Source organism: Rosa rugosa, chromosome 4 (genome assembly GCF_958449725.1).
Source record: "Rosa rugosa chromosome 4, drRosRugo1.1, whole genome shotgun sequence".
Classification (NCBI taxonomy): domain Eukaryota; kingdom Viridiplantae; phylum Streptophyta; class Magnoliopsida; order Rosales; family Rosaceae; genus Rosa; species Rosa rugosa.
Window position 1 is genome coordinate 19,267,864 of NC_084823.1, and position 17,579 is coordinate 19,285,442.

The 17,579-nt window shown below is 38.7% G+C and overlaps 2 protein-coding genes and 1 pseudogene across 2 annotated transcripts; 2 read left to right on the forward strand and 1 right to left on the reverse strand.

Annotated features, from left to right (window-relative positions):
* The first annotated feature begins 1,627 nt into the window (after window positions 1-1,627).
* Window positions 1,628-4,133, forward strand: LOC133744465 (7-deoxyloganetin glucosyltransferase-like). The gene is made up of 5 exons (XM_062172571.1): window positions 1,628-2,141; window positions 2,359-2,421; window positions 3,452-3,561; window positions 3,734-3,785; window positions 4,033-4,133. The coding sequence occupies exons 1-5, from the start codon at window positions 1,628-1,630 to the stop codon at window positions 4,131-4,133; spliced, it is 840 nt and encodes a 279-aa protein (XP_062028555.1).
* An 874-nt stretch (window positions 4,134-5,007) lies between these two features.
* On the forward strand, window positions 5,008-8,166 carry LOC133744467 (ATP-dependent Clp protease ATP-binding subunit ClpA homolog CD4B, chloroplastic-like; annotated as a pseudogene).
* Window positions 8,167-12,867: 4,701 nt separating this feature from the next.
* LOC133745813 (uncharacterized) lies at window positions 12,868-16,618 on the reverse strand. The gene is made up of 5 exons (XM_062173948.1): window positions 16,295-16,618; window positions 15,075-15,999; window positions 14,829-14,924; window positions 14,060-14,196; window positions 12,868-13,421 (listed from the first exon to the last, which is right to left on the reverse strand). The coding sequence occupies exons 1-5, from the start codon at window positions 16,519-16,521 to the stop codon at window positions 13,253-13,255; spliced, it is 1,554 nt and encodes a 517-aa protein (XP_062029932.1). The 5' UTR covers window positions 16,522-16,618; the 3' UTR covers window positions 12,868-13,252.
* Between the last annotated feature and the right edge of the window lie 961 nt (window positions 16,619-17,579).

Here is a 17,579-nt window from a genome sequence, read left to right on the forward strand (position 1 = left end):
ATTATTCTCCCAACGAGGTTCGTATTATTCCTCTAACGAGGTTATTACACGTCCTGTGGACCCCACTCCCTCTCGGCCTCGACCTCCTCTCCACTGAGCCTTCCAGCTCCCATCTCCTCGCCGCCGGTGACCGCCAGGGCGGCATCGCCCTCCTCGACCTCCGCCTCAAGTCGCGGGTCCTATATTGAGTAATGGGTTTGTGTAATGTGGGTTTTCAATGAATTGAGTTTTGAATAATTAGTGATTGAGTAATGGGTTTGCAATAGTTTTCCCCAAATTGAAGTACTGTTGTTCTATATTGAACTGGATTTTCAGTTAATCATGTTTTACCTAATTAGTAATTGAGTAATGGGTTTGTGTAATGTGACACGTACTAGGTAGGGGAGGCTGCAGATGGGTTTCCTTTTGAAATAGTAGACAATGCCGGAGAGCTGACCATAATGCTCAAAAGAGAATTTGATGGAGAAATCATCAAAGTGGCTGTCGATATTCCTAATATTTCTACCGCTGAGGACAATGATGATGAGGAGGAGAATGAAGACACTGGGATTCCAATGGTTGTGAGTGTTTCAATGGAGAAGAGACTGTTGTAATCTGGAGAAGAAAGAGAGAAGAGGAAGAGTTGTCTTGATTTTGGAGAAGAGAACGAGAGAGAAGGAAGAACAGACCCAAAAAGAAGAAAAAGAAAATCTGACTTTTGAGGGTATTTTAGAAAGTGCAAAAAGACTTGGGATGAAATATTATTAAAGTGGTTTGCAATTTTAGGGGTGCAAATTAATATATGTACAAACGTTAAAGGTATATAAAACACATGCTATGCTTCTGTCGTTCCACGCCGTTGTTTGAGGTGGGCTTTTCACACCGTTCAATAGCACTTTCCATGTTATTATGTTAATATATTTTGTTGGGAACCCAACGTCCTCGCCATGCAATCTTCATCTTAACATTTCTCTGGGTCAAAGTTGTACAATGAGGATTTAAACCAAACGATAAAGAACATTACTATACCCAAAAAACATTTCAGAAAAAGAACAGTACGTAATTGCATGCAATAGTGGATATATACAAGAGAGAGAGAATAGTCACTTTGTCACTCAACTATGACTCATTCGATACTTTGGTCACTCAAGTTTCAAATATATCACTTTGGTCACTCAAGTATTACACTGTCATTCACAAAAGTCACTTTGTTGTGAGAAAAAATGCCCCTTGGGTGACTTTTGTGAATGACAGTGTAATACTTGAGTGACCAAAGTGATATATTTGAAACTTGAGTGATCAAAGTGTCGAATGAGTCATAGTTGAGTGACCATTTGTGGAATTCACCCTACAAGAAAATTAATTAGAAAGATGGCGCAGTCTTTGAACGACCAACTCGTATCGCACCCATCGATGACAACCATGATCAGTTCAAATATAATTCTATATAGCATTCTGCATAGCCACCGTTAGTTTTTCTCTCGAGAGTCATTGACTTGGCTACGTACCCATAACCTGCCCTTTCAATCGGCCTACAAAACTGGTACCATGATAAGACTTCATCATCTCCACAGCACATCCCAGTTTTCTTAGCTTTTGTCTATCTTGTAAATTTCGTGAGAGCTAAAGAGAATCAAGTCAATCAACAATGGATTCCATTGCCTTGACACACAAGCCACATGCAGTTTGCATACCATTCCCTGCTCAAGGTCACATAAACCCAGTGCTGAAACTAGCCAAACTCCTTCACCACAAAGGGTTTTATTTAACTTTTGTCAACACAGAGTACAACCATAAGCGCCTGCTGAAATTTCGAGGTCTCATCTCCCTTGATGGCCTTCCGTCCTTTACGTTCAAGACAATTCCCGATGGTCTCCCTCCCACTGATGCCGATGCCACGCAAGACATAGCATCCCTTTGCGTATCCACAAGGACAAAGTGCCTATCTTACTTCAAGGAGCTTCTCTCAAAGCTGAACTCTACACCAAATATTCCTCCGGTCAGTTGCATTATTGTTTCGGATGGTGTCATGAACTTCACTGTTGAGGCAGCCCAAGAACTGGGCCTTCCCGAAATTCTTTTCTGGACAACTAGTGCTTGTGGCTTCATGGCCTACATGCAGTATCAGAATCTCATTGATGAGGGTCTTATTCCTCTTAAAGGTATATATTAATTTATCAATAAAAATGAAAATCCAACTAGCTACTTGTTTGTTCATTTTCATATTTCTCTTTTTTTCGTCATTAAACTGCTTTATAATATGATTACCAAAAGGTCCAAAACAATGCATATTAGGTCTAGTATAAGTTTTTATTTTTTATTTTTTTTATCATGTATATATATAAGACTGTAGCTAATACTATTTTTTGTGATCCGCAGATGCCTCTTGTTTGACAAATGGCTATTTGGAAACTGAGATAGACTGGCTATCGGGCATGAGAGGTATTCGTTCGAGGGATCAGCATTAAGGACTTTTGAATTCCCCTTGCTGGGAGCAGCATTTGGCAAAGATTCAACCTAGTCCATAAGCTTATGCTGCACAGATTTCCACAGTTGCAAAAATCTCAGGTTGACAGCTCAAGTTTACACCAGAATTCTTCCCATCCACATCTAAAACCTCAAATCTAGAAGCAGATTCGGTATGCTTTACCTAACAGTAGCTTCTGGACTTGGACTATCCCTAGTTACTTTGCATCCTTAGAGAGAGAAACTATTGCAGTACCCTTAGCATCCTGTACAGAAACACGTTTACGAATCTCATTCCCTCATTTATTATTGGACACAACATTCCAAGGACCCATAGGAGCAGATGTCTTAACCATATCATGCTTATTGGATCTTAATAACCCCAGACTCAACGACATCCAAATGGATCTGAATAATGCCAAAAGCAAGTGTTAAGACTAGTAATTAATATTTGAAACAAAACACAGGCAGGTTCTCATATATACTCTTAGTAGTATCAAAGATTTTGCAGACACGGTTCAGATCACAAAAGGTTTGGCTAATTATACGTCAACAAAGATTCTAGCATGTTTGCCTCGCCATTGTGAAGCAGTGTACATTTTCACTTTATATGTCACACCAAGCAGAGTGCCAATCTGAGTTAAAGCATCCACCTTCAAATGTTCGATCAAATATAAACAGACGACCATCAATATTCTACTTATATAAACAGAATATGTCGCAAAATGACAGAGTAAAAGGGAGTAACAACCTAATAATAAATTGGATGAGGCCAATCAGAGTTTCAGGAGACTGTACCTTTTAAAAATTGCAATAAAAAGGAAAATAAAAGAAACAGAAGCATATTTTTATTGCCAAAGGATTAAACCACGGAGAGGTCTGAGAAAGAGCCCGAAGATGGGAGATAAGGCACAGCATTGCAAATGCAAAAATATTCCAGAGAGCAGTGATGATCCAACCAGTAATCGTCCTTTGAGTGATCTGTTGCTTTAAAGTACACCTACAGGTGTAAGATTGTCAAAATTGGTTGTATATGGAAAGGAAGAAGTACAAGTACACAAAGGAGATAGAACAATGACATATGAGTCTATACTCTATAGCATGGGCCAACCAAAGGTGCTCTCTACTTATTTGGACACTAAAATCTGTCGTCAGAAGTAGAGTAAATGGTGTAAAGTAGGAACCAAGAAGGAACAGTAGAGAGCACATGCGCCATCCTATATGCTGAGCACTCCAATGGGGCTACAGTTGTATACTTGATAAAAGTAACTGTTGCTTTATACTGTAGAAGAAAACATTTAGAATCCTCATTGCTAGCTGGTCCAGAAAGTTTTATGCAGGTTTGAGACATGAAACATTTAATGGGTGGAATGGAAAAAACAAGTTTCTATTGCAATCTATTTAGACTTTCGTAGGAGTTCAAGTCAGTGACACCCAACTCACCCATGTATGGTGAAAAACTATGAGCCAAAGCTGAGAAAATAACCATTTATAGAACTGAAATGGAATAAAGTTGGTGAAGACCAAATGACTTGACAAATTTTGTTGATATGATTCTGTGATAGTTGTTTTTGGCATAATGCATAGGTGATGCAAACGAGTATTTGAAAGAAATGACTAAGCACAGGATTCTGATCGAATTAAAGAGAATTTTAGTTTCTTCAAATAGCTCAATCAAAGAATCATAGCCTTATACAGGAGTTGATTATCCCTAAACCTAGCTTCCTATAAAAATTTCCTTGTAGATCATGGATTCAACTCCTCCGCAAAGCATACCTTAATTCATGTCTAAGTAAACTATTCATAGTCCACATAAGTTAGTTTCCATAACTTGCAAAGAGTATAATCAAAATTCCTTATTTGCAAGTAATCCGGATATATTTTGTAATCTTTTATTCTTGTTTCTTTATTTAATCTGATATTGTGACTAATAAAGATTCGTATTCTATGATAGTCCAACTTAGGGCATCTCCAACAGACTAGTTAAATTCAAATTATAGCTATATATAACTATTTTTAAAGTAAAATTCAACTCCAACAGACTAGCTATAACTAAGTTAAATTTAGCTTTAGCTAAATTGGCTAGCTATATTTAGCTAGAGAATCATGCATAGCTAAAACAAAAGTTATATTTCTCTCTCATCTTTTGTCCACATGTCAGTTTATGATTCGATAAAATATAGTATATTATTTATAAATAGCTACTACTGCTGGAGCAACATTGTTAAATCAATAGCTATTTTTCACAATTCTAGCTAAATTTAACTAAAAAATAATTCCTACTGTTGGAGATGCTCTTAGGTTTTACAATCCCTAGGCACTAACCCTATTTTGGTTGGGATCCCCAAGCAACTGCGCGCGCTTTATAATAGGGGTCTCTCTCTTTGAACTTCAGAGTTCAAAGTTGGAGTCTTGTCTCCGAAGAAAGATCCTTGAGACCTTGACCCTTGTTTTCTTTTTATCTCAGCCTCCGTCCAAGTTTCATCAAGTAGTAAGGACGAAAGTCAGAGTTATATAATCGTTATCATCGGTCGATTATATAATCATTATCATCGGTCGATCATGGCTACGGCCGTTTTGACTCTACCTTCAACAAATACTGTTATGGTTGGTGGGCTAGTTAGGGGTGGCCAATATAAAGAATCAGGTACAAGAAAGAGGAGTAGTCTGAAGATGATCCCTACTGCTTCCGCTGCTGCAGGGGGAGCAGCAGCTCTTGCTTTGAGAATGAGGTGCAAGAGTACTAGTAGCACTAGTAGTTTTTCTAGTTTCTCCGGACTCCATAGGTTTAATGCCCTAGATATGGTGGCCAGACCTAGCAGCCAAGATGACGAGGACTACTATTCTGGAACAGCAATCCCTTGGGGTTCCGAAAGTCAAAAGGGGGCTAGAATGAGTGGAAGTGCTAGCAGATGTGTACCTAAATCCATGTTTGAGCGGTTCACAGCCTTTTTCCCTTGGGGTTCCGAAAGTCAAAATGGGAATACAAGTGAAAGAGAGGATGATGAAACTAAAATTCAAAATGGGGATACAAGTGGAAGAGGGCATGATGAGACTAAAACGCCAACTCTAGAGGAGTGTGGGACTAATTTAACGAAGCTAGCAGAAGAGGGCAAGCTGGATCCTGTTTTTGGAAGAGAACAACAAATATCACGTGTCATCCAAATTTTGAGTAGGCGGACTAAGAATAATGCCTGCATTAACCTGGCGTTGGGAAGACTGCAATTGTAGAAGGTCTTGCTCAACGTATTGCAAGTGGCGACATTCCAAATTCAATAGCCAACAAGAAGGTTATAAGTCTTGATATGGCTAAACTTGTCTCTGGTACCAAGTACCGTGGAGAGTTTGAGGGAAAATTGAAGATGCTAATGGAGGAAATAGAAAAAAGTGATGGTCAAGTTATTCTGTTTATCGATGAGATGCACAATTTAATGGGAGCAGGAGCAGCAGAAGGAGGAATTGATGCTTCAAATTTATTGAAGCCGGCTCTTGCAAGAGGTAAACTGCAGTGCATTGGAGCCACAACAGTAGATGAATACAGAAAGCATGTTGAAAAAGACCCAGCATTCGAAAGAAGATTCCAACCGGTCAAAGTTCCTGTGCCAACTGTGGATGAAGCCATACAGATTTTGAGAGGGCTTCGAGAACGATATGAGATCCACCACAAAGTCCAGTATACTGATGAGGCCCTGAAAGCAGCTGCACAGCTATCTCACCGATACATCAGGTAGGTAGCCCTTTTATAGATTCTATATTCTGTCAGATGAATTGATATCTAAGCTGAGACGTATAGATTTATATGTATGGTTACTAAATTGCAGTCAGATGGTGCACATTTTGATTTGATTTGCACAAACATGTCGTGTAGCTGGAATATTGGAGTCCATGAACGTTAGTGTCATAAATACTTGTTTTGCAAGATATATCTCTCTTCCCCCTGTGAATATAAATTTACATTTTTCTGTTATGTTTCATAATTGTGTGTATTTCAGCGATCGCTTTCTTCCTGATAAAGCAATTGACTTGATCGATGAAGCTGGTTCTGCAGTAAGGCTGCGTCCTGCACAGGTAAAACCTCACTTTTTGGTTCAAGGTTCCTTTTAAAACAATGGGATCTTTTTAGTTAGTGGGACATTTTTATTTTTATTTATTTATATTTTTTTTTTGGTTTTGTGGTTCTAATTTGCAGGTTCCTAAAGAAGCTCAAGAGCTTGACAATATTCTGAGGCAGATAATAAAAGAGAAGAATGAAGCTATTCGTAGCCATGAGTTTGAGAAGGTACATAGTTTTTGTTGCTGGAATTCTGTATGATAACTATGCATGTTGCAGTAAATATCAACAGATGGTGATACTAGAAATAGTTGCAGTAAATATTATTGACCTCAGCGGTCAAATATTGTGTAATTTTGTCAACTGAACTGACAAAACAAGATCTTGGACAGGCTGCGCAATTAGGTGACAGAGAATTGGACCTTAAGACACAGATCTCAGAAGTAATAGAGAAAGGCAAGGAGATAAGTGAGGCATTGGATTATGTTAATGGTGGCCGTATTGTTACTGAATTGGATATTCAACAAGTTGTGTCCTGTATGACTCGTATTCCAGTTGAGGAAGTGTCAACAAATGAAGCCAATCGCCTCCTCAAGATGGAAGAGACCCTCCATAAGCGGGTTATTGGTCAGGATGAAGCAGTCTGCGCTATTAGCAGAGCTATTCGTCGAGCTCGTGTTGGACTGAGGAATCCTAATCGGCCAATTGCCAGTTTCATCTTTTGTGGTCCAACAGGTGTTGGAAAATCTGAGCTCGTAAAAACTTTGGCGACTAGCTATTTTGGCTCTGAAGAATCAATGGTAAGGCTCGATATGAGTGAGTTCATGGAAGAGCACTCTGTTTCCAAGCTCATTGGTTCTCCCCCTGGTTATGTTGGTTACACAGAAGGCGGTCAGCTGGTTGAAGCCGTTCGTCGCCGTCCTTACACTCTGGTGCTTTTTTATGAGATTGAGAAGGCTCATCCTAAAATTTTCAACTTGATGCTTCAAATACTTGAGGATGGAAGATTGACTGACAGCAAAGGCAGAACTGTAGATTTCAAGAATACACTAGTCATTATGACGTCTAATGTTGGAAGCAGTGAGATTGAGAGAGGAGGCCGCAAAACGGGATTTGACCTGGCCATGGATGAAGACAAGGATGGCAGTTACAAACAAATTAAGGGCTTGGTGACAGAGAAATTGAAACACCACTTTCGACCAGAGTTCTTAAATAGGTTGGATGAAATCATTGTTTTTCGGCAGCTGACTAAGTTGGACGTAAAGGAAATTGCAGATATAATGCTGAACGAGTATTATGGAATGCTCAAGTCCAAAGAGATAGAGCTTAGGGTAGGGTGACAGAGAGGTTCAAAGACAAAGTGGTTGACGAAGGATACAACCCAACCTATGGAGCAAGGCCTTTAAGAAGAACCATAATGAGACTTTTGGTGGACACCATGGCTGACAAGATGCTGGCAAAGGAGATCAAAGAGGGCGACTCAGTTATTCTAGATGTCGATTCTGTTGGGAATGTGATTACGTTCATCAATGGCAGCACCAAGACAGAGATAAAGAAATAGGTGATTGAAAAATGTATAGTGTTGGAAAATCTGTTTTTGATTTATGGTTTTGTGAAAGAGTTTAATGCTTCAAGGCACGTTGTAGCAACGCTCTCTTTTAGACTTTATAGTGGGGTACATATACATTAATTCATTCACAAGCTTGTAAAATGAAACTCACAAGAAAATGATTTAGTCACGACATATAAAGTTCAGACAAGATTTTATCATATTCTCAAGAATTAGCTTCTAGCATCATTGACTCGTTAGTAAATATAATAAAGCTCAAACATCTTGTAACATAATCATCGTAACACCAGCTAACAAACCAAAGCTAATAGCTAGCAAAAATAGACAAGCGACCAGCCAAAACAGAAGGTAAAAACAAACTTTAGCAACCAAGAAATAGAAATAGAGTAACTAGAGAAGCGCGTACATCAAGGTATCAGACTCTAATATGAAAGGCTATTGGAACAATGACCTTAAAGTGCATGGCGGAAACTAGAGCAGCAAAGACTTGAGTACATTAGAACAGAATGAGGCAGCTGCTGTGTAGACTGACGGAACAGGAATGTGCTCCTTTAACTGCACTACATGTATGATGTCACATATACAATATGCTCGGCAATTAAAGATGATTGTACCAAACAATCTACTGAAGTTGATTAAGATGCAGTAAAATTTACACATCTAGTGCTAAACACTAACCACAACATGATGTAACTATTTCAAACTAAAAGAAGCATCTTTGTCGAAATGAAAGTAAGGACGAAACATGTTTGTACAAACCTGCATTACCGTCTGGAACAATGAAACCATAATCTCATGATGCTATAGTAAATGCATGCATGTCAGACTATCAGCCGATTGAACACACCCCATAGTTCTACTTGACCCAGTAAAGCCGAAAGTAGCCAAAAAAACCTTGACGCCAAAGACCAGCAGAATCTCTTAAAACACCTCCAGCACTTAGATTTCGATCACTAGACCTCTGACTTCCATCAGTAATGAACTTTGAAGACATTAACTAACATGAGGAGCAGAACACTGCAAATAAGGCAGGGTACAAGTAGATCTAACCTCAAAATAACAACTAGTCTTATGACCATTTTTTCTCAGAAAGTCTTATGACCATTCATTGCCAAACTTCATGATGTTGCGTGAGGCCCGTACAAACTTATGGACACTGATTGCCTTGGTCCCCAGCATTAAGGACTTTTGATTTCCCTTTACTGTGAGCAGCATTTCACAAAGATTGAAAAGATTGAGAACCATGTCCATAAGCCTATCTCGCACAGATTTTCACAGGTGCAAAAATCTCAGGTTGATAGCTCAAGTTTACACCAGAATTCTTCCAATCCACATCATTGTTTTCAGTTGATGATAAAACCTCAAATCCAGAAGCAGACTCAGTATGCTTTAAGTAACAGTAGCTTCTGGACGAACTATCCCCAGTTCCCCTTCATCCTTAGAGGAGAACCTATTGCATTACCCTTAGCATCCTGTACAGAAACACGTTTACGAATCTTATTCCCTCGTTTCTTATTGGACACAACATTCCAAGGACCCAACCCCAACAGGCTCAGACTCCTTTTGATCAAGCAGTTAGCTTCATAGGCACATCAATAGGAGCAGATGTCTTAGCCATGTTGACAGCTTTACCCATAGGTTCCTCATGCACATGGACATTATCACGTTATTAATAATGCCAGACTCAATAACATTCAAATGGATATGAATAATGCCAAAAGTGTGAAGATTCATATGATTTGAAACAAAACGCAGGCAGGTTCTCATACTCTTAGTAGTATCCAACGATTTTGCAGACACAGTTCAGATCTTAAAAGGTTTGGCAAATTATATTTCAACAAAGATTCTAGCATGTTTACCTCACCATTGCATGTGAAGCAATGTACCCTTTCACTTCATATGTCTCACCAAGCAGATTGCCAATCTGAGTTAGAGCATCCACCTTCAAATGTTCGATCTAATATAAACAAAAGACCATCAATATTCTACCTATATAAATAAATATGGCACAAAATGACAGAGGTAAACAGAGTAACAACTTAAAAATGAATTCAATGTGACCAATCAGAGTTTCAGGAGACATTTCCTCTTACAAATTGCAATAAAAAGGGAAAGAAAATAAACAAAAGCATGTTTTTATTGCAAAAGAATTAGACCGATGAGAAGCCTGGGATGGTGCGCCAAAGATGGGAGATAAGGCACAGCAATGCAAATGCAAAAATATCCCAGAAAGCAGTGATAATCCAAGCAGTAATCATCCTTCAAGTGATCTGTAGCTTTAAAGACCTACAGGTGTAAGCTTGTCAAAATTTGTAGTATATGGAAAGGAAGAAGCACAAGTACACAAAGAACCAAGGAGATAGAACAATGGCAGATGAGTCTATAGCTTGGTCCAACCAAAGGTGCTCTCTACTGATTCGGACACTAAAATCCATTGTCAGAAAGTAGAGTAAATGGTGTAAAGTAGAAACCAAGAAGAACAGTAGAGAGCACATATGCCATCCTATAGATTGAGCACTCCAATGAGGCTACAGTTGTATACTTGAAAAAAGCAAATGTTGCTTTATATTATAGAAGAAAACATTTAGAATCCTCATTGCTGGTACAGAAAATTTTATGCAGGTTTGAGGCATGAAACACTTAATGGGTGGAATGGAAAAAACAAGTTTCTATTGCAAGCTATTAAAACTTTCGTACGATGACGAACAAAGAAACCACAAAGTGAAACATGGAATCAGAAGGCAACAATCCTATTGAAACCAACTAGAGTGTACCACTTCATAACCTGTATAATAAAAAAGGTAACCCTTTTGTGATGAAAACCAGTTTATAATCCATATTTTCAAAAAGACTGTTCCCACTGAACTGTGCATTTATAACATTAGCCTAGTTAATATTTCCAGCTGGAAGGTCTCCTATTGACTTCATTTTGCTTACATCCTTCCTCTAGTAAGAGGTGAAAAATACATATCTTTTTCCTGCATAATCAGACCCACGTACGTACCAGTATTATTACCAATCAGCTGGTTCAAAAATTAAAGATCAACACAGTACTATGCTCCATGCATGTCTGAATGCTGGTCAGCAGCAGCCTTGCTCCTTCAGAAGGTGATATTCTCAAATCATTTCCACATCAAGATATCAGAGACAGGAGTGATGATAAAACATTCAATTAGTGAGGAGAGCATGAGTACATGTGGTTTCAAATGTTTTGTTCCAGCCACTTGTAAGCGGGGTTGGATGTAGTTCAATATTCTGCAGCATAATGGAAACAGTACGTGTCATAAGACTTACTGACATAGCCACGTACATAGGGCTAACAAAATGATTCTGTACTTGGCGAATGACATGGTGAGGTGACATAGAGACTGCCAAGTGATGTTCACCCTAAGGAAGACCAGCAAGGGCTGCTGCATCGGGTTGGGAATATACAAGCTTTGATATTGGAATTAGGCCTCGTTACAAGTATCAACAGTAACAGCATCAAGATAAATATATATAGTATGAAATTAAGTTGCAGAATGTACACACAAAAACAATTCTGACAATTGCTTTTCCGTTATCATATTCTCCATTCCACGAGATAATAGTTCCATATCATATCCCATTCTGCAAGAGGCTTTATTAAATGTTGTGGCCTGAGCCAAACACCCTTCTTTTCATTTTTCCTTTCCATCCCAAAGAAGATCCCACTTCTACTAGTCTATAAGAAATATGGAGACAACTAGACAAGTATGAACCCGTATTCTTTTATGTTAATGAGCGCATAAATCTTCATATACACCAACTATGTCAGTCATCGTAAGGTTCTAAGCTGCAATATATGTGACCACATCTAGACTACCAATTGACATGTCAATCATTAGAATTTCCCTGAGGGGTTAAACACTCCTGAACTCCTTGTTCACCCAGTCTGCACTTTTAAGTCTTAGATGAAAGTAGCATCCCAAGACTATCTCTGAACCTAATGTCCGTTTTAGATGAAATCAAATCTTACCGCAAACTACCAATTAAACGAAGGACCGTCCAGTAATATTCTACATATCAATATAAACAATATATAGCACAAAATGACAGAGCTAAAGAGAGTACGAACTTCATTAAAATCTAATTCCAAACACGAAAAAATGAAAAGAGCCTCACCATCTTGCAAGTGAACCTTACTCCATCGTTTGCGAGTCAAGTTTCAGTACACTGTTCTCAGTAGGCAGATGTGCCCCCTCTGCTCATAAGAAATTCAAAAGGAAAATATTCATTTCTTGTCCTCATCATATAAGCTAGATAAATTATAGTGAAAGTGAAACATCTCTTAAACAAGATGGCGTTAGGTGTTGGAGCTGATAAAATGTACCTAGCTGCAAGAGAGTAAACTGAGCAGAAAAGTGAGTTGCTTGATCTGTTTGCAAGTTCTGAACTTTTTGTTTAAGCTCAGCAATGAACCGCATGTACGGTAATTAGAGGTTAAAGTTGATTAATGCGGCAACAAAAGAGAAACAAAGCCGATGGACGATATTGAAGTGAAACAAACACCTTAGTCTGAGGTCGTCAGATTATTTCGATGTTCTTCCGAGAGATGATTCTACAATTTTTGTGGTACAAACTACAAAGGAAACACATTCCAAATCAGAGGAGCTGTACCTTTCTCTAATAATCTCAACTTTCACGTCTCCAACCTCAAGGTTTTTTAGTCCAAAAACTGCCTACAGCCAAATGGTTTTGATGGAAACCCCTTTCGGGTTGTAATAGGAATAAAATGATCATGACAGAAAAAATAGAACTGGAAGAGATTATCTCAACTGAGTAAGGGAAACACAAAGAGAAGTAAATGATTCATGAAAGTGACATGGTACAGGATCTATCACGATAACAATTTGGTGAGCTTTACAATACACAGCTTGTCTTTTTCATGATTCATCTACTCTCAGAAAATGAGGTTGACAACCTAATGTTTACATACACAAAGAAAAAATTAGCTTCACGAACAAGGATACGAAATCAGGCAGCCTTTTGATTCTAGTAGGAAGTAGCAAAAATTTTACAGCACCTCTTTGGAAGCCGTTAAGTGGGACAAAGGGTCGTTGCTTAGCACATAGAAGTTAACTGAGGGGCAGACATTCAGTCACGTTCTCCATGAGCTTGTATATAGAGTAAGTTGTGAGCAATAGAAACGTAATGCCATTGAATGATCATTCCCTCTTATCTTCTTCTGTGTCCTCTTCATCAGAATCGCCGGTGCTTCTACCACTCTTCTCTTCTTGATTGACTAAGCTGATATCACCCTCTGGCTTGCCCGCAGTTAGAGACTGAGATTCTTCATCATCAGATTCTTCTCCTAGCTTCTCTGAGTATGCATACCTATGTATAATTGAAAGTACAAATCAGCTGAGCGTCATATAAGTGAACTTGCTAATTGTATGACATGAAGGGTTTTGTTAATCATCCATAACATTTATTCCACAGCCAGATTTCACAGGTTATGAATGTAATCACGAAATAACACTTTGCTACGTTTTTGCCCAGAAATACCAGTCAATTTGTGGGATTGAAAAATCTTGAAAAAACAACCCACATGAACTCTGAAAATCCTCCTCAAAAACCAAGCTAAATGACACTGGAGAAGAATCATTCAAAGGGCATATGACCAGAACAAAAATTATTCTAAATTCCGTTTCTCTCTCAAATTCCTCAAACTAAAATACCTCATCCCAAACCCCTCTAGTGCTTCACAAAACCCACTCCATATGACATCCCTAACTCTCTATGCAGCGTGCACCATCTCGATACCACTCTTGTCCATAGACTAGATTCTAAACTGGAAGGTACATTTCCAAGTAACATGTCGTGTAATGAGTTCACTTTGGCCAACCAGGGTTTCAACTTTGCCAACCAGAATTTCAGGAAACTTTTCCTCTTATAAAAATTGCAATAGAAAGTAAGAGAAGAGAAACACAAGCATCTTATTGATTGCACAGGAATTAAGTATTATTACGCACCTCTGAGAGTTCTGAGATGGTGCCCAAAGATAGCAGATAACGCTCAGCAATGCAAATGCAAGAATATCCCAGAAAGCAGTGATGATCCAAGCACTATGCCACTTCTCATTGAAGGGATCTGTTGCTTTGAAGTACACCTACAGGTGCAACAATGTTAAATGATATTGTTTCTAATTCGAAGAAAACAATAAAGGATGAAACAAAGTAAAAAGAACATAGTTTTAAAAAAAAGGGACCCAAAAAAAAAAAAAAGACTAATACAATAAAAATAAGGAAAGGAATTAGGGAAATGGCAGATAAGACCAACAATAGGCAGCATAAAAGCAGGTTTGCTCATAGTGCTTAAACGCGATTTAAGCAGATTGGAATCATCAGATGAATGCTAGAGTTTAAATCCATTACTAGCTATACTCTCTCACGAGGTTTACAGTATCTACAATGAAGGAACAGTAGTGAGCAAATATACCGTCCCATAAGCTTTTTTATGAGAATTCTATTGTCAGCAAACGTACAATAATGTAGGAAATAGTAACTGACTGCTTCCCTGGGCCTAGAACAGATGAATGAACCACAAGTTTTCTTTACGTGTGTGTGTGTATGAAAGAGAACGGAAGTCTTAAAATAATAAATAGCATGTTTACCTTCCAGACTGAACTGATAAAAATATTCACATCATTTTTAAGATATTCAGATCCTCAGTAAAAGAATTGAATCCATCAAGTTAATAAATCTTTATCTGCATAAATATATATACCCTTCCAAACCATACCTCATAAGCTATCCATGCGACTGAGGCAATGACTGTCACTGCTAATGCATTTGAGAACTTCCTATACATATCCAACTTGACAGAGCTTCTCTTTGTCTGAAATGAAGGTAGAGTTTAGCACTTAAAACTTTTGTGGTGTGAAGAACAAAGAAAACAGAAAGAGATTTAAATACAAAATCATAAACTACATTTGATAAAAATGAAATTATACAAAAGCAGAAAGTCAGTCTGATAAAAATGATTTACCTGTAGCTGTTCTAGTGTTTTGGAGAGAGAGGTGAAAATCCACAAGATTAAAAATGCGTCCAAGAAAGCATCAGGAAGAACTAGAAATAATCTCGCTCTTCCTGATACATCATTAATTGTCCCAACAAACTCGGTAATGTTAAGCAACTCTGTTGCCAGAAAAAATGTTATTCCAAGCAGAAGCACCTTGGAGGTAAGACCCCCAAGAGTAGGCCGTACTACACCATAGCCCATAGAAACAGTGAGGATAAGGAGACGGGAAACTGTTTTTCTCACAGCTCCAACTGTTACAACTAATGTGGTAAGAAAAACTGGCCTCATCCCTGTATTATTAAAATTGACATAGTCGGAATACCAAAGAATCATCTCAAACAATCCAAGAGCAATGACAGCTGTGATGCAATGCTGAAGTTGCAGAATATCCTTCCAGAACCTCACATACTGAGTGAGCCAAATTACACCAATCAGCACATAAGCAAGTGCCATATACACGTAAAATTTCATCAGTGGAGCCATTCGACCAGGTAGATAACCATCGGGGCTTTTCCATACCGTCTTCCCGCTCATTACTAGTTCCTTCAGCTTTGGATCACAGGCTACAAAAAACAAGTTATACATCCCCGTTTTCGTGATCAAAATCTCTTTATAATCCATATTTTTAGAGAGACTGTTCCTCCTGAAGTGTACATTTATAACAATGGGCCAATTAACATCTGTGGCAGAAGGCCTCCTGATGACTTCACCTTGCTTACAACCTTCCATCTTAGCAAGATCAGGGGTGCAACATATAGATCTCTGTCCCCCATAAGCAGAACCACCGATATTATTACGATCCGCGGCTTCAAAAACGATAACCTGTATCAACCCATTACTATGCTTCTTGTCAACAGCAGCCTCGCTCCTCCAGAAGGTGATATTCTCGAATCTGTTCCACGTCAAGATATCAAACAGGAACAGCGACATAAGATCCAATTAGTGATGAAAGGCAAGAAAACGAGCAATGTGCGCATACATCGTAATCAAAACACTGGGCTAACAAAATGCTTCAACACTTGTGAATGTAACCACACGTTAGAGACTAAAGCCCCAATCGGATCAGAAATCAAATGCAATTGAAATGGAGAAAGCGAAACCCTATAATTCCCAAATGTGAAGCAATTAACAGTGAGATCTAAAGTGAAAATGAGAGAGGGAAGAGGAAACGGGGAGAGGTTGATTACCGGATAAAAGAGCGGGAGGAGGGAGATGCGGAGATGCCTTCGCTGCCGCCGGAGAGGAGGAAAGCATTGCCGACTTCCCGGAAGATTTCGTTGCGGTAGATATGGATGGAGGCGTTGGCCGGAGTGGAATTGAATAATGTTAAAAGGAGGAGGAGGATGAGGAGCAGCGAGAGGTCGGTGAGTCTTCTCCTTCTTCCTCTTCCTCTTCTCTGGAATGTGAAATCCATCAGGTCTTTACAGTTTGGAGTGATTGATTAGCGTTGTTGAGGTTAACGAGAGAGAGCGGTTGGTGTGGGTGGGACTTGGAGAGAGTGAGAAAGAAGCAAATGACAGCGTCACTGACCTCACTGCTACTGTCGGTCGGAGTTGACGTGGATTTTACGCGCCGTATTTACACGTCACTGCGGAAAAGATGACTAAGCCACCGTCTTTTTTTTTTTCTTTTTTTTTTTTTTTCTCTTTTAGAAGGACCTGTAATTAGCGCACTTTTTTTTTTCACAAATCATACTCCCCTTCGTGACTTCGTGACTAATTTTTCAATCAACATGTATATAGTTATGTTTTTGAACTTTTGTTTCGTAAAAAACTAAAAATGGTCGTTTAGACATTCAAATTGTCTTCAAAATTATTCTTTCTTTTGTTTTAAATACATAGACCCTTGAATTTAACGGGAGAATTAGCTAGAAAAATTCATAATATTGGAGTTTAATGCACGTCAATGGGACCCTCCAATAAGTTTATTGAAATTGGCTCTGTATCAATACTACTGTCTTGTTCAGGGTTTAGGGTCCCTAAACCTTCTCGTTTTATCTAGGTGTAGTGAAGTCGGTGTCGCTTTTGTCAGTTGGACGCTCGGCACCCATTTTCATTTCAACATTTTAATCGAATAATTAGCAGTTAGGGTCAGTAAAGTCAATCATCAGTTAGAGGACATATGTCCTTTATTCCTCAGGTCCATTGAAACCCCGTTGGCACTCTAGAAAATCACTAACTTTACCCTAGCTACCTTTAAACCCAACACGCAAAAAACCACCACAAACACATACGGAGGCGAAAGTAGCCCCTCCTAAGATGTCACGTCCCGAATTTTGAATAAAATAATTCAAATCCGAAACGCGAAAACTCAACAAGCACAAGAAAACGCTTAGAAAATTTTTCATTTAAATTAAGCAACTAAACAAACTCAGCTCACAATGTCAATACCGACTCGTTCTTTAGAGTCACATATTACATTACCGAGAGTTTACAAATTAAACTGAATAACAATTCAATAAGTAAACGCACT

Excerpts from the sequence above, each read along its gene's own strand:
- LOC133745813 (XM_062173948.1), bottom strand. The coding sequence starts at position 16,521 with ATGGATTTCACATTCCAGAGAAGAGGAAGAGGAAGAAGGAGAAGACTC. Across the intron at positions 16,000-16,294 it reads TCCTCCCGCTCTTTTATCCG|ATTCGAGAATATCACCTTCT; the intron begins GTAATCAACCTC and ends GACGTGGAACAG. Across the intron at positions 14,197-14,828 it reads TCGCATGGATAGCTTATGAG|GTGTACTTCAAAGCAACAGA; the intron begins GTATGGTTTGGA and ends TTGCACCTGTAG.
- LOC133744465 (XM_062172571.1), top strand. The coding sequence starts at position 1,628 with ATGGATTCCATTGCCTTGACACACAAGCCACATGCAGTTTGCATACCA. Across the intron at positions 2,142-2,358 it reads GGGTCTTATTCCTCTTAAAG|ATGCCTCTTGTTTGACAAAT; the intron begins GTATATATTAAT and ends TGTGATCCGCAG. Across the intron at positions 3,786-4,032 it reads GTCCAGAAAGTTTTATGCAG|GTGATGCAAACGAGTATTTG; the intron begins GTTTGAGACATG and ends CATAATGCATAG.